Raw genomic sequence first — 16,264 nt, 5'->3', positions numbered from 1 at the left:
AGAGGAATCCTTGTTGTGATAAAATATCAATCACAATATCCTGGTTGTGACAGTGTACCTGCCTGACACTCAAACCACACATACATGTGTACCATGTATTGCAAGATGTTACCACTGGGGAAAACTGGGTCCAGGCATCTCTCTGTTTTATTTCTCACAACTACATTGTACATCCACAATTATCTCAAAGTAAAAACAGTTTAATTTTTTAAAGATGCTGAAAGCTTGTATGCACAAGTGGATGGAACAAATGATGACCAGCCTTTATTAAACAACACATGTTCTACCAGCAGAAGGTGCTTTTGTCAGACTCATTTGTAAAACCCACTGCACTCAGTTGTGCAAAATTCAGGGTTTTCAACCTAACATTTGCTGGCTGCCTTGGCTAGACTCAAAATATTCTATTGTTTTCCACCCTTATTCAACACCCCAACTCCCACAAGTAAGGCTAACATAGCATTCTTTGTTGGAAGTTACCACGTTGGCAGGTAAGTCAAAGGTACCTAAATTACACAGGAAGCATTCATCTCCCATTAGCAAAACCCTTCCTTGCCTGTCCTCATTAAAGACCTTCTGTGAATTTCCTAAACTTGTCATGCATATTGTCTAGGAATTCCTAGACTAGGAGACCATCATTTCAAAATCAACATTGCGCTAGCAAAAACCTCATGTCACATGCAAGCATCAGGTAGAACCAACAGGACAGAGACAGCAAGGAAGTTTATACTGTTCACCAAATTCAGCATAGCAATTGGCGCTGGAAGAGACAGGATAGAACAAGTTGAGGACAGGCACAAGGGGAGGGTCAACTGTACCTCTAACATTTTGGGTTTTTTTAGGAAATAAAAAATATATAAATGAAACAAATATGACAAAACGTTAACATGTTGAGTGGTGGTCCCCTAACAGCACCATTCCAATCCTGCATATCTAGGAGCCATGTGTCTCAGGATAGGCAACCAAATGCCACCTGTAGATCCCTGATGACAACACTGTCAGCAACTCTCCCATGGGAAGGGTCATGCCCCCAGACTACTTCTAGCAATACTTTTGACCTGACTAGGATCTAAAAGGATCCAAAATCTATAGCAATATCCCCATACATATTATGCTACCTTGTTCAAAAAGCTGCCTTATTTCATAGGCTCTAATTTAAATCAGGCTATAACCCCATGGCTTCCACCCTTCTTAACATTCCTGAGCTTGTGCCTCTCAGACCCTGAGCATGACTTTCCACTCGTGACTTCTTCCACTGCCAGACCCTACAATCCTCCTCAGTATCTATGAGCATCTACCCAGCTGCCAAGCCATTTCTAGCTCCTGCTTAATTCTCACAACTCTGGATTTCTGCTATTGTTCTTCCTGGGCATCCAATTTCCACTGTGTCAGGGCCTGCCCAGCTGTGAGAATGTGCTATTAGACAAGTCACTAACTCTCTAAACTTGTTTACCCGAATGTAGGATATAAATAGTGACAAAAATACTGTATGTATCAGTCAGGACATTTCTGCTGTGTGTGATAGAAATGCAACTCAAAAAAGCGTAAGTAAAAAAGGAGATTTTGGAGTGTTTTTGATTTGCATAATTGGAAAATATAGGAGTACAATGAGGCTCAGGACCTTTTTTGGTTTGTGTAACTGGAAAAACACAGGGGTAGGATTAGGCTCTCTCCCCACCTCCCCTCCCCGCCATCTATCACTATCTCTGTCTTTCTCCCCATCTCACCCTCAACTCTGCTTCACTCTATCCTCATTCTCTCTTAAGCAGACAGTTCCTGGCTGCCATTATCCCTGCTTAGCAACCCCTCTGGAAAAAGAGGGCCTCTCTACCAGCATCTCTATATCAAGGACTTTGCTTGATTTGACAGATCAGGCTTGGACCCCATGACCATCCCCGAACTAATTATCATGCACAGGGAAAAAGGAGCCTGGGATTAGCAAGGCCTGGATCACGTGCCCACACTGGTGTCCCAGGGTTGGAGTGGGGCTATACAGAGAAACCACATGAAGTAGAAAGTGGCACATACTACAGTTTGATTCACTCAATATTCCCTCTGCAATTTTTTCAACCATCTGCTACCCTCCACTACAAAGTCTGGAAGGCTAAAAGCACCACTCTTCAGGTAACCCGGCAGCAAGGGTGCAGGATTATGATCCAGGTTCTGCCCAGCAGATGTTCCCAAGGAAGGTGGACATGATTAATGTGCAGTAGTGGCTGGATGCAGAGCCATCAGATTTTTTTGTAAGTACAGGGAGATTACAGGTGGTTTGGTTCTTCTAGGCCAGCTGTTCTTGGGTTCTATGTCTAACCCCTCATATCATAGGTTGTACCTGGCAATAGCTTCACGGTTTCTGCTAGAACCAGTGGTATGACTGTGCGTATTTCTTGACTGTGTCCCTAGCTCTGTGACATCCAAGGTTGGCTCCCAGACCCTCCCATAAATTCTAAAAGCAACCTAATACCCTTTGATAAATTTCTTTCTTCAAAAACTGGCTAGTTTGGTGTATTGAAGTAAATGCTGCCCTGCTGCACTCACATTATGTCTCACAGTTAAGAAAAAACAAACACTTGCACCTGAGCCTCTTCCCGCCCCCAAAATAAAGACATACATTAAAAAACCTACTTTACCTAATTCTGATCCCCAAAATATATGAAATCTTGAGTCTTCTGCAAGTTAATGACTCCTAGTAAAGACAACTTTATTGATTTGCAAGTTTATTGATTTTTGCAATGCTGACATCTGAAGATATGATACAATCTTTGAAGTATGGTAACTGCCTTTTTTCACAATGAACATAAGAACTTTAAAGTTGGCAATCTTGAGGTTGTTTTCTTTTAAATACCTGCTGCATATTTTATTTAGCAAGCCAGTTCTTCTAAAGCCTGAACTTCCTTGCAATCCATTTTCATAAGTAAACATTTTTCTTTAAATACTTTTGTAGCTTTGTCTCTTTTGACAGTAGACTCTGTTGTCTGCAACTAAGAACCATGATGAATACAGAAAGGGAAGGTTACCAGTGGACGCACACATGCTCTTGTGGGAGAGCAGTGCTGCTAGGGGGAAAGGGTATGCTGAGAAAATGAAAACAGAAAATGTCACCTACATGATTTCATGAGGATATTATGACAATGGAATGAAATAATGGTATATGTTATAAACCGTAAAGTCCAGTGTAAATGTAAGACTAACATAGCATTCTTTGTTGGGAGTTACCATGTTGGCAGATAAGTCAAAGGTACCTAAATTACACAGGAAGCACTCATCTTCCATTAGCAAAACCTTCCTTGCCTGTTTTCATTAAAGACCCTCTGTGAATTTCCTAAAATCGCCATGCATATTGTCAAGGAATTCCTAGACTAGGTGACCATCATTTCAAAATCAACATTGCATAGGGAGTCATCTAACCATTCAATAGACATTGACTAAGTATCAACTGGCAAAAACTTCATGATCACAGGCAAGCATCAGGCAGAACCAACAGGACAGAGACAGCAAGGAAGTTTATACTGTACACCTAATTCACCATAGCAATTGGCTCTGGAAGAGACAGGATAGAACAAGTTGAGGACAGGTACAAGGGGAGAGTCAATTGCACCTGTAACATTTTGTTTATTTTTATGAAATAAAAACATATAAATGAAACAAATATGACAAAATGTTAACATGTGTTATTTGACTGGTGGGTTTATGATAATTTATTTTTTTCTGTATTTTTAAAACCACTCAAGAAAAAAGTGAGGAAGCCAGAAAGAGAGACTGGCTAGGTATCATGCTTTGCCTCTAACACTATTATTTTGTCCCTAGGGAGGAACTTACATCAGAGCGAGGGGGAAAAAAAAGCTATGAATTCCAAAACTGTTAATAAACCATTGCTTAAAATACCAAGGTGCCTAGACACTTGCAGCTCAATTTGAAAGTTTTTCAGAATGTCTCAGATTTGGTTAAGTGAGGTTTTAGTGCAGGCCCGTAAGAAGTATTTCCCAGGATTCCTCAGAATCAGTGTGCCCACCAGTCAAAATATTGCCCAAGTCAGTTTGAAAGCCTTTCTCAGGAAATTGCTTGCAAATGCAAAAGCAAAAGAAAACAACAATAACAAATTTCCCAAGCAGGGGTGTAGTGGATTGAATTATGTCCCCCCAAAACTCCCTAGAGCTTGAATTGTGTCCCCCAAGTTTTATGTGTTAGAAACTTAGCCCCCACTGTAACTGTTAAGAGGGTGGGAAATCCTATTACGGTAATTGAAAGGTGGAGACTTGAAGAGGTGATTGGATTGCAGTACCATGCAGTAGTGAAAAGATTAAAAATGGTGGTCAGGGGTGTGGTTCTGAGGGCTTTAAAAGAGGAGTCTGTCTTGCTCTCTCTGCTTCCATCATCTTGCAATGTGAGACCCCTGAGTCACTTTTGCCACCACCAGATGGACTTTGGACCTCCCAGCCTCAGAAACTATAAGCAATAAATGTTGTTTTTCTTTATTGTTTTTCTTTATGTCACCCAGTTTCAGGTATTTTGTTATAAGCAACATAATCAGACTAATACAAGGGGCATTCAAGAGTTTTCATTACTACAGAGACCATGAAGAAATATCTTTGTGTGTGTTGCATGGGGAAGGTGTCATGTGCGTGCGTGTGCGTGTGTGTGTGTGTGTGTGTGTGTGTGTGTGAGTGTGAGTGAGAGTGAGAGTGAGAGAGAGAGAGAGAGAGAGAGAGAGAGAGATACATGATAATTGAGAGAGTTCAGGACTACACACCTTGAGTTTGGGCTCATTGAGTTTTGGCCATGCCTTACAAAGGGAAGTTTTATTTAGGCTTATTTTCCTTTTGTCACTAATCCTTTATAATTCCCTAGCTTCATGATGGAACTTTAGTAGAATCAACCTTACATTACACAATTCAAAAGTACATAATTAAGTTCTATAATTACTAATTGATCTAAGCCTAGGAACATCCTAGAGACAGTCAGCTATATAACAGGCACAGCACTAGTTCAAGTATAATGGCTATAATTAGGTTTTAAACTATTTTGCCTAAAAGTTTCAAGTGTGTGCCCTCCCCATCCCCTCACTCCTTAATTGTGAGTTCTGCACTTGACCCAGGGGCTATATTTTCAGACACCCAAGAACTATGGGACTAAAAAGAAAGAATTTTTAATATTTTATGAGTATAAAACAAGAGGAAGACAAATTTCTTATTTTTATTTTTTTAATTGATTATACATATTTGTAGGGTACACAGTTAAATATCAATATGGGTTAAATATACAATGGGTGATGATCCAATTAGGATAATTAGCATATTCATCATCACAAAACATAATCATTTAATTGAGTTGAGGACATTTGATCTCTCTTCTAGCCATATGATAACACACAGTAAGTTAATGTTAATTATAGCTGCCTACCTCAACTGTAAATCAATAGAATTTATTTCTCCTAACTAGCTATTTTGTGTCCATTACCCAATTTCTCGCTATCCCCTCCTTCTCCCACCTCTAGTAACCACAGTTCTGTTCTCACCTTCTGAAAGTTCAAAGGATTATTGTGATTGTTGTTCCTTTCTTTCCTTCTCTTCCTTTCCTTTCCCTTTCTCTTTCCTTCCTTATTTCTCATTTATTTTTTACCTCCCATTTATGAGTGAGGACATACAGTATTTCTCTATCTGTGTCTGGCTTACTTGACTTAAGATAATTTTCTCCAAGCTCATCCATGCTGCTGTGAATGGCAGAATTTCATTCTTTTTTACAGCACAGTAGTATTCCATTGTGTATCTATACATTTTCCTTGTCCAGTCATCCACTAATGGACATTTAAGTTGGCTCCATATCTTAACTATTGCAAATAGAGCTGCAATAAGCATGGGGGTTCAGGTATCCCTCTGACATGATGATTTCCATTCCTTTGGGTATATACTCAGTAATGGGATTGCTGGACCCAACAGTATTTCTATCTGTAGTTGTTTGAGAAACCTCCATACTGTTTTCCACAATGGCTGTGCTAATTTACAGTCCCAGCAACAGTATAGAAGGGTTGGTTCCCCTTTTTACACATCCTTGCCAGCATTTGTTATTTGCTGTCTTTTTGATAATAGCCATTCCAACTGGTGTGAGATGATATCTTAATGTAGTTTTAATTTGCATTTCCCTCATGATTCATGATGTTCAGCATTTTTTCATGTACCTGTTGGCCATTTGTATATCGCTGAGAAATGTCGACTCATCTCATTTGCCCATTTTTTAATCAGACTGTTTGCATTTTTTACTATTGAGATGTTTGAGTTCCTTGTATATTCTGGATATTAACCCACTATCGAATGCATAATTTGCAAATATTTTCTCCCATTCTGTAGATTGTGTTTTCATTATGTTGATTGTTTCCTTTGCTGTGCAGGTTTTTAGTTTGAAATAACCCTATTTGTTTACCTTTTCTTTTGTTGCCTGTGCTTTTAAGGTCTTATTCATACAGTCTTTGCCTATCCCTATGTCTTGAAGTGTTTCCCCCTGTGTTTCTGTCTAGGAGTTTTACAGTTTCAGGTCTTAGATTTAAGTCTTTAGTGTATTTTGAGTTGATTTTGGTATATGGTCAGAGGTAAGTGTCTAATTTCATTCTTCTACACATGAATATCCAGTTTTCCCAGCACCATTCATTGAAAAGGCTGTCCTTTCCCCAATGTATGTTCTTGGTGCCTTTGTCAAAGATGAACTGGCCTTAAGTGCATGGATTAATTTTTGGGTTCTCTGTTCTGTTCCATTGGTCCAAGTGTCTGTTTTTATGCCAGTACCATGCTGTTTGAAATCAGATAGTGCAATGCCTCCGGCTTTGTTTTTTTTTTTTTTTTTTGCTCAGGACTGCTTTGACTATTCAGGGTCTTTTGTTTCCATATGAATGTTAGGATTTTTTCTTTTTCTATGAAGAATGTCATTGGTATCTTGGTGGGGATTGCATTGAATCTGCATTGAATTACTTTGGGTAGTATGGACACTTTCTCGTTAATTCTTCCAATCCGTAAACATGGGATGTCTCTCCATCTTTTTGTGTCCTCTTTCATTTCTTTCAGCAGTGATTTGTCATTTTCACTATAGAGGTCTTTCATTTCCTTGGTTAAATTTATTCCTACATACTTTATTTTTTTAGGAGCTATTGTAAATGGGCTTGCTTTCTTGATTTCTTTTTCTGCAATTTCGCTGTTGGTGTATAAAAATGCTACTGATTTTCGGGCCGGCCCGTGGCTCACTCGGGAGAGTGTGCTGCTGATAACACCAAGGCCACGGGCTTGGATCCCATATAGGTATGGCTGGTTGCTCACTGGGTGAGCATGGTGGTGACAACACCAAGTCAAGGGTTAAGATCCCCTTACCAGTCATCTATAAAAAAAAAAAAAAAAATGCTACTGATTTTCATATATTGATTTTGTATCCTGAAACTTTACTGAATTTGTTTATCAGCTCTAAGAGTTTTTTGGTGGAGTCTTTAAGTTTTTCTATATATAGGGATCATGTCATCTGCAAACAGAGCAATTTGACTTCATCTTAGGAACACAAGTTTTATTCACACATGCACTCAATAAAATTTATTAAAGTCCCACATTACACATTAAAAACAGGTCCTTAGATATAAATGGGTTTAAATGCTCTTCTTTCCGAAACTCACACTGCACTTCAAAATGCTTTATTCCTTCCAGGTACCCTTAAAAGACAGGGGTTCTTTTCTTCATATTCAATTCATATTTGTATATCATAAATATTCCAATATTTTATAATCAGGTACTTCTTCCACAAACATTTTTTAAAAATACCTCTATAAACTTATTTCAATACGAATGTTTGATTTTTTAAAAAATAATATTAGTTTGAACCATATGAAATTGCAGTGTTTGAAGATCAAAAACGTTTAAATATTGGCAATACATAAACAGATACACACATCTTTAATGTTTTTTAGACTAGATTTCCTAAACTTTCTTGAACTCTCTTCCCTCATTCCACTACTAACTTATTTTTCTTAATCTTCCAAGGTATTTTTACTCTGACCAGATCTCACCACCCCACTTTACAGTGATCTAAATTTTAGTTAAATGTCCTCTAGGATCAAGTCTAGCAATCACCCCACCTTCTTCTTTTAGCATTTTGTTATGCTTCAACTTTAGATTCTGGCAACATGGCACACTAAATCTTACAAACTTGGAAAACTGCTACAAACACCTAAAAGGGCCAGATAATACAAAAGATATCTAAATTCATAGCAGATCCTATAAGACACAAACGAAATTGCCAATTGCATAAAACAAAAAGAGACCAGAGTGACTGCAGTAAGAGGTGATTTTCAGACAAGGAAACAGGCCCTCACAGCTAACTTCAGGTTTCAACACCTACACAAGCACTGAATACTAGACCCACCTGAGGCAGGGAGTTGAAATGGAAACCCCTGCATAAAGCCAGAATCTTCAAAGGGTGGCCACCTCAATGAAAAAAGAGGCTACAAAACTCTCCTCTCCCTCAGAGAGATGACAAGGAAATTTGTCTTTTCCTATGGTGAATTCTCGGGCCAGTTATAACCCTGTGACATCTGGCAAGAGCAAATGTGAAACCATTGTGGAGGAAACTTCTACAGCCAAGAGCTCACAGAATCTTTCTGAAAAAGGAGATGGGATCGCAATCAAAAACTTAGAAACACTCAAAGAAATGATCTACCACAGCAACAGTTGGCAGACACAATAAGCATCCCAAGATAATCTGAAATAGTATGTCTAACATTATGAAAGTCATTACTTTAAAACATACCTGGTATTTAATTTATGGGTAAGATTGAGTACCACTGAGAGAAATTTGTTACTTACAGTTCCCCAGAAATAAGAAGCACACCCTGGCCACACAGAGCCACATGAAACCACAACACACAGGGACGAGGAGCAGAGGATGAGAGGAAGAGATGGAGAGAGGGAGAGGGGAAGAGGGGAGAGGGGGGGAGAGGGAGGGAGGGAGAGGGAGAGGGGGGAGAGAGGAGAGAGAGAGAGAGGGAATGGGAAAGACAGAAGGAGGAGAGGAACTGGGACTGTGTCTTTATTAATATAGTGGCAGAAAGGAGCTAGGTGAAGGCAGGAAGCAAAGTACAACATTGGGACAATGTTATATGGTTTTAATTCTCTCTTTTATCTCTGTCCTTGTGGAATATACTATAAAGCATATGCAATTCACAGGGCCTGGTTTTCCAAAGCCTTGCAGTTTCAAATATTGACCTTGCAAGGACAGGAAATTTCCCTCAGGCTATAAGTCTCTGTTGCAAGGATTGTGGCACAGCAGGTTGCTGGCTCAAAGACACGACTAGTTACTGATATGTAAAGATACTGAGAAATTGATGTAGGAAGGAATGTTTGCTAAGATCAAACTGTTGTTGATAGGACCACTTAATTGCCTTACTGGAATGTCATCTGTCTTGTTTCACTGAAAGTTACCAGCCTATACTGTTAAACTATAACCCCACCTGTGTCTCTTCCTGTAACTTCCTGGTCTGGAAAATAAATGCAGGAAGAGAACCCCATTCAGCATTAATTTCCCAAGGAAGGGATGGCTCTCGCTTGAACGTCCCAAAGAGAGATTAACCGCTTCAGGGCCTCTCACTGCTCCGTAGAGATGGGCTTTGAGTAATCCTTTGCATCTCCGTCACCCAGGGAAAGTGGGGTGACAAATCCATGGGGGGCAAAGCAACGCAATGCAACATATCCTAACCAACTTTTATAGATTTTCTAATTGATTTGGCATCCATTAATCACAGGGCCAAACCAATAGCAAAAATGGTTTATGTCTCCTATGCCATCCAGATTTCACAGACTCATGAAGATCATATTCCAGTACGAATCAAATACATGAAATGCTCACCCTTTTTGCTTAAATAGTGAACTTGTTAAAAAAATAAAAAGTAACTTTACAAGTCAATACATTAATACACTGCCAGATAAAAAAATACATTGGGCAAGATCTAAAAGAAACCCCAGCCAAGGAGTTCCTGTCCATGTAGAACTGGAGTGCACCACCCTCCCAGCAGGTGGATGTGTTAGCCCCCAGGTGTTCTCTATCCTCAACCTCCTAGAACCCAGTCCTTTTGGGTTTTTAAGGAAGCTTCATTAAGTAGGCATGATTGATTAGATCACTGGCCATTGGCGATCACTTAACCTTCAACCTCTCCCCTCCCCAGAGGTTGGGGAATGGGGCTAAAAGTCCCACCTCTCTAATGCTGCCTTGATCTTTCCAGTGACCAGCTCCCATTCTGAAGCTACCTAGTAGCTGCCAGCCATCAGTCAACTCATTAGCATACAAAAAGACATCACTTTGAAGATTCCAAGGATTTTAGGAGTTGTATGCCAGGAAACAGTGATGAAGATATTTCACAATATCCCACAGAATTTCTCTGTGGGACGATTAAAATGTTCTGGAATTCAATAGTGGTGATGGTTGCACAATTCTGTGAACATAATAAAAACCACTGAGTTGTATACTTTAATTGGGTGAATTCTATAGTATGTGAATTTTATTTCAACAAAGCTTTTATTTAAAAATTTTTCACAGGAGAATTTAATTTCCAGTAAGAATTGGAAAGTGGAAGGATATACATATGAAGGCCAAGAAAGGAGAAGCATAGGGTTACCAAGAGCATTTCATTCAGATGGACATCAGATTGATTTTCTGGGCCTAACGTATTACATTACAAGGGACTGGGAATGCATCCATCATATTAAAATCAAAGACAATGTGAGGCAATTCACTTCAATACATTAGGATCTCACCTACCCAGGCTGACAACTATTGATGCTATTTCCTTACTTCTTGGGTCAATTCAGGATACCTATTATTGATACAGACTGCTAGGTTTCTAGGCATACCAAAAACAGAAACAGTATGTAGAAGTAAGCCTGTTGATATTAAATTATCATTGGTTATAATTATGGTTAACCAAAAATCACCCTCTGTAATTATAAATTATAAGCACAAACTAGTATTAACTAACACACCTTCTATCAAACATTTAACTAAGGAACCCCAAGCAGTATCCAGCTATTATTGGTTGATTTCAACTAGTATCAAAACCACAAGTCTATTTTCCTATCAAACAAATACTGTGAACATTGCTGGTGACCCACACTCATAAGATTTTGCTGAAAGGCTATAAACAAGCATAAGCAAAATGGTGTCTAGCCATATCATCTGTTGAACAGATTCAACAAGTCAGTTCTCTATCTTTCCCTTGAAATGAATACTTCAATAATCACCTGGCAGAATCAAGCCACAGAGAAACTGGACCTTTACTTGAGGTCATCAATTTCACACTTGCTCAACAGACAATTGGTAAGTGTATTGGTCTACTCAGGCTGCTATAACAAAACACCATAGACTGCATGGCCAAAACAACAGACATTTATTTCTCATACTTGTGGAAGCTGGGAAGTCTGAAATAAGGGTGCCAGCATGGTTGGGTTCTGGGGAGGGCCCTCTTCCTGGCTTGCAGACTGCTGCCTTCTCACTATATCCTTACACAGTGGAAAGAGAGAAAGAAAGAACAAGTTCTCTGGCATTAATTCCAGCATGAGGACCCCACCCTCATGACCTCATCTAAACCTGAGTCCCTCTCAAAGGCCCTACCTCCTAATACCACCACTTTGGGGGTTAGGGCTTATGAATTTGGGGGGGGAGCAGACACAAACAGTCTATAAACAGTAAGGAAAAGGCATATACTTAAAAATAAGAACCATACAAATGGTAGTTTGGAAAGAGAAAGAAAAGCTGACTTCTCTATTTTAAAATATATTTGAGTGTAAGATACATACTTGTTAGCTATCGTCCACCATGTTGATTTTCTTTAAACAAAGATCTATGCCTCCAGTGATGATAGGCACAGATAATAAGCAATCTGTGTGGGAGGAGCTTAGAGGTATTAGGTTGGGTCCTAAGGACTCACATTTTCTAAGTCAAAGCACCACAGATGAGCCCAGTTCTCTAGATACTTCGATTGTGAATCCAAGGAGTGGGAACAACAGAAAGATCAATGCTGAGAAGTTCAATCCAAAGCATTTATCGGAAATAGTGATTCCAAATCTTCTTGAGTCTTTGATTTCACACTGTTGACTACTAAAAGTGGTGTGTGCTACCTATTTGCTGAAGAGTAATCTAAATTATGTGACTCAAGATCTACAGCATATCTGAAGATATCCCAAGAGGTTGTGTAAAGAGGTCTGAGAAACATCCGTTTATGAAAACCCCCAAAAGACATATTATCTGAATAATATTATATACAATTCTTGGGTTCATTTCCAACACAGCACATAATGTTCACTATGATTGGAATACTATAGTTATTCCAAGTTGTGAGGGATTTTCCCTACTACAGGGCACTAAAACAGTTTTCAAAAAGAGCTGCAAGACATTGATAGTACAAAGGAATTACTTTCACATAATAGTGGGCCTCTAGAAATCTCAATAAAAAGAAATCTAGTTAGAGAATATGAGAAGTATATTTGAATTTGTTTAAAGGGAAAAAATAAAAGAAAAACTCATTTGTCTATGTTTGGGGGCAGGAGAAATAAGTAAATTAATTCATTACTTAATCAGTTATTTATTCTAGATACTATTCCATCCTCCCACAATTTACTTTCAGCATACAGATTCCAATTTACTTTTCAGCATACAGATTCCTTTTCTTTATTCCTAATCTGTGATTTTTCTCTATTTTAGTGCTTTATGAAACTGCTTCCCAAGTCCACTTAACTTGCAACTGACTGCATATTGGCTTTGGAACGTAGGCTCTGAGACTCAACTGACATTACCAGGAGAATTCTAATGTACCTAAATATCTTTGAATAGGTCAAATCCTTAGAGACCAATGAATCAAGAACACCAGCAAGTACATGTATAAAGGGCAATGTTATGATTCAGCTAAACTTTTAAGGAAACCAGAAATGCTACCATATTTTGCTTTTCCAGAAAAAAGGAGCAAATGGAATGCTCTCTAAGGAGGGTCCAAGTAATGTGGAAGGGGGAAAATATGTGCCCCTAGGTCATGTCAGGTATAACAGAAGATAAAGGGGCATTCAATCTCCTCTTTAGAGATATCCAAAAAACAGTTTTTGCATATCACTCACAAGTGCTGTATGTAAAACAGGTGAAATAAGAACTGGTTTACCTAGGAATTCCTGAATCCAATGCAAGCTACGAAAATGGAAAGGGCATGGGAAGCAGTAATGTTTATTAAATGTCCACTATTAGCTATGTCTTTTACATACATGCCCTGCCTTCTATTTCAATAGTACTCAAACTTTTAGAGCCAAACCATGGGAAAATTTCTGCCAACACCATCTTTCTTCAGAGTTTTAGTTACCAACGAGGAAAACTAAACATGTATTTGCAATCACACACACACACACACACACACACACACACACACACACACACACGGAGGAAACGTACAGAAATAAAAATATAGCCACTTCTACTACCTCCCGAATAATCTACACTTTTAAGTAAGTGTGACAATACTGGATTTAACTCCCCATGCCTGGTACCAATTAGGTGTTCAGTAAGTGTTTAATGAATGTTGAAAGTATTTGGAACACATGCTTTTGCTTTGTTAATGTGCATCTAACATTCCACTCATAAACACACACACACACACACGCACATCTAGACATAGGCACACTGATGTCTACTCCTGAAAATGCCCTCGTGAAAAAAAAGGTAAGATATATATTACGAAAGAATGGAATGGGATGATGACAACTAGAGAAAATATGAAGGGAAATTCCAAGCACTGAAAATTCTTCCAAACATAGTCTTTTTGAGGTCAGTTATTTTGGTTTCCATGGAAATTCACGAGTCTACAAAAAAGTAACCTATTCCTACTTTTAAACTTTAAGACTGTTCTTGCCCATAATATCACATATAATCATAAACAATTTGTTACATCATTATACCATCATTATAAATGCCACATTAGAGAATTTACATTTGAAGGGGAGCCACATATTTAGAAGTAGTATACAACATGTTCAACAAACTCAATAGAAATGAGTACTGATTGTACCATTTAGCATTTGAAGAATAACTATAAAGAGGAGTATCATTTAAGAGCAGTAAGAAGTACAGGTAATTCTCACACTAATGGGCAAATATTTTACTAGCCACTCATTTCATTTCGTTGATCTTTTCTTCCCTGAAAAAAAGGGAAGAAAAGGGGGGTTATCCTGCTTTTATTCTGTACTTCAAACAAAACATAGGGGGGTAGCAGAATGGGTTTTGCTTTCTTTTGTTGTTTTAAAAACAGGTAAAGATGACAAAGTTTAACTGCACAGAGTTGTTTACCGGCAGGTCGGTGTTCCGAAGAAGCAAGCTATAAAACACGTTATAAAATAAGGCACTTTCAAGATAATTTTATACTAGTATATAGGGAATAAATAGGAGCGAAAAACACATCTTTAACATAGCGGGTAACATTCCTTCCAGTCTTCAGCAACAAATTCCCACAGCACCTTTGTTCCTCGCTATTTGTAAAGAAGAGGTGGACCCAGCGCTCCGACCTAGCACCCAGGAGGAAGGGAATGAGGTGCACAGCCCTGCGCCCATGCCGAAGCGCTCCGCAAGGGCAGTCTGGAGAGGCTGACCTCCGCATGGACCTGGCACCATCCTGGAGCCAAAAGAAAGCCCTATCAGAACTCCTCTGCTTCCAGCTTGGGGGCAGGAGCCGTCCCTGATTGACTTCATTGCAATTACCCCAGGATTCTGAAATTTCCTTCACCTACCTGCGCTTTACCAGGCATCCCGAAAACCACGGCTCTCCGAGCCTGTGCCTTCGGGGAAGCCCGGCCCGGAGGCGCCCCCGCGGGTGGCTTACCGAGCAGCGAGCCTATGAAGATGACAACCTGCACGGTGGTGGTGAACTGGCGGTACAGCTGCGCCTCGCCGAGCTCCCCCAGCGCGCTGCGGTTCGCGCCCTCCGCCTCTGCGCCCGACCCGTCGCGCGGCTCGCTGGCGTTTCGGGAGCTCCAGCTCCCGTTATGCCCCATGGCGAGACGAGACGAAACTCCGGCTCCGCTGGCCGCCCGCCCGTCTGCCTGCCTCGTTGCCCCGCGCGAAGCCCCTCCTCCCCGGGTCGCGGAGGGATGCGCGAGTGGTCGCAGGAGTCCTGGAGAAGCCGGGGCAGCCGGTGGGTGGTCTCACGTCTCCACATCGCCAACCCCGGCCCCTGGGAGGCGCGGAGGGAGGGAGGCGAGGCTGCGCCCCATCCCCGTTCCCTCCTGGGTCCCCGTCAGCAGCCACATGAAGGAGGCACAGTCAGAGCCCCCCGAGCGTCGCCCGTTCCTCCTCCAGGGTGGTAAGCGCGGCCAAGCCCACTCAGCAGAGATGGAAACACAGAAGGAGGCATGTGATGGTCAAGAAGGGCGCTTTCCGCTCCCGCCGCCCCCTTCTGCCGCTGCTCCGTCTACCCCCCAAGGCTGGGGCATCCCTCTCCAGTCCCCTTGGGCTGGTGGCCTAGGCCCCCTCCTTAGAGGGAAGAGAACGTTTGGCTGAAGCTATTTTTCAGTCCTACTGGCTTCCAAGCTGGAGGGCGATGTGAAACTCTTGAAATGCCCGAATCCAGTAGCCGGAGCTCCGAGCGATCCTTGAGTCCCCGACGGCGCCCATGGCCTGGGCGGAAAGCCCTGAGTCTCCCCAACAGCTTCGCCTTGCACGCCTTTCACGCCTGGCCGCCCTCCAGGACGCCCAAGCGGTCTTCTCCAGCCCAGCCCCTCGCTAAGAGCTCCGACCTCCCGCCTCGGCACCGGCTGCAGGGACCCCGTTCCGCAGCCCTGTTTGCCTCTGCATGGCCGGGCGCCCCGCTTCCGAGCCCCACTCCTGCCCTCCGCCGCTGGGACAGAGCTTCGCGGGAAGGAGGGTGACGAGGAAGGATGCCTCTAGTGGAGCAGTGGCACCATCTGCGCGGCTGCCGGACTCCCGGAGCGCGCCTGGGGCAGCCGGCGGCGCGCGAGCAGCGGGGATGGTCACGTGACGCGTCGGCCCCACCCCTCACGCCGAAGCTTCTGAGGGAATGGCGCCATCTTGGCCCCGCGGAGCGTGACTTCTTCGGCGGGGAGCGTGGGCGGCGCGGAGTATCGTGTCTGGCTGCAGTGGACACGCCGGCAGCACTTCCCGAGCTTCGCTTCATTTACTACCGTCGTTACTCTATGTAATTCATCAGCCGGGGCTGCCTGCAGGCATCTAATCACACGTCGCAGGGAGCCCAATTTCCCGG

General features: G+C 41.6%; 1 protein-coding gene across 1 annotated transcript in view; it reads right to left on the bottom strand.

Annotated features, from left to right (window-relative positions):
• Window positions 1-15,038, bottom strand: part of GPR176 (G protein-coupled receptor 176) — a 135,399-nt gene extending 120,361 nt beyond the window's left edge. The window contains exon 1 of the mRNA XM_063091701.1: window positions 14,867-15,038. Within this exon, the coding sequence (XP_062947771.1) occupies window positions 14,867-15,038 (172 nt within the window). The remainder of the gene's footprint in view (window positions 1-14,866) is intronic.
• Between the last annotated feature and the right edge of the window lie 1,226 nt (window positions 15,039-16,264).

The sequence above is a fragment of the Cynocephalus volans genome, chromosome 3 (genome assembly GCF_027409185.1).
Source record: "Cynocephalus volans isolate mCynVol1 chromosome 3, mCynVol1.pri, whole genome shotgun sequence".
NCBI classification, from domain to species: domain Eukaryota; kingdom Metazoa; phylum Chordata; class Mammalia; order Dermoptera; family Cynocephalidae; genus Cynocephalus; species Cynocephalus volans.
This window is presented reverse-complemented; position numbering and strand designations above follow the sequence as displayed.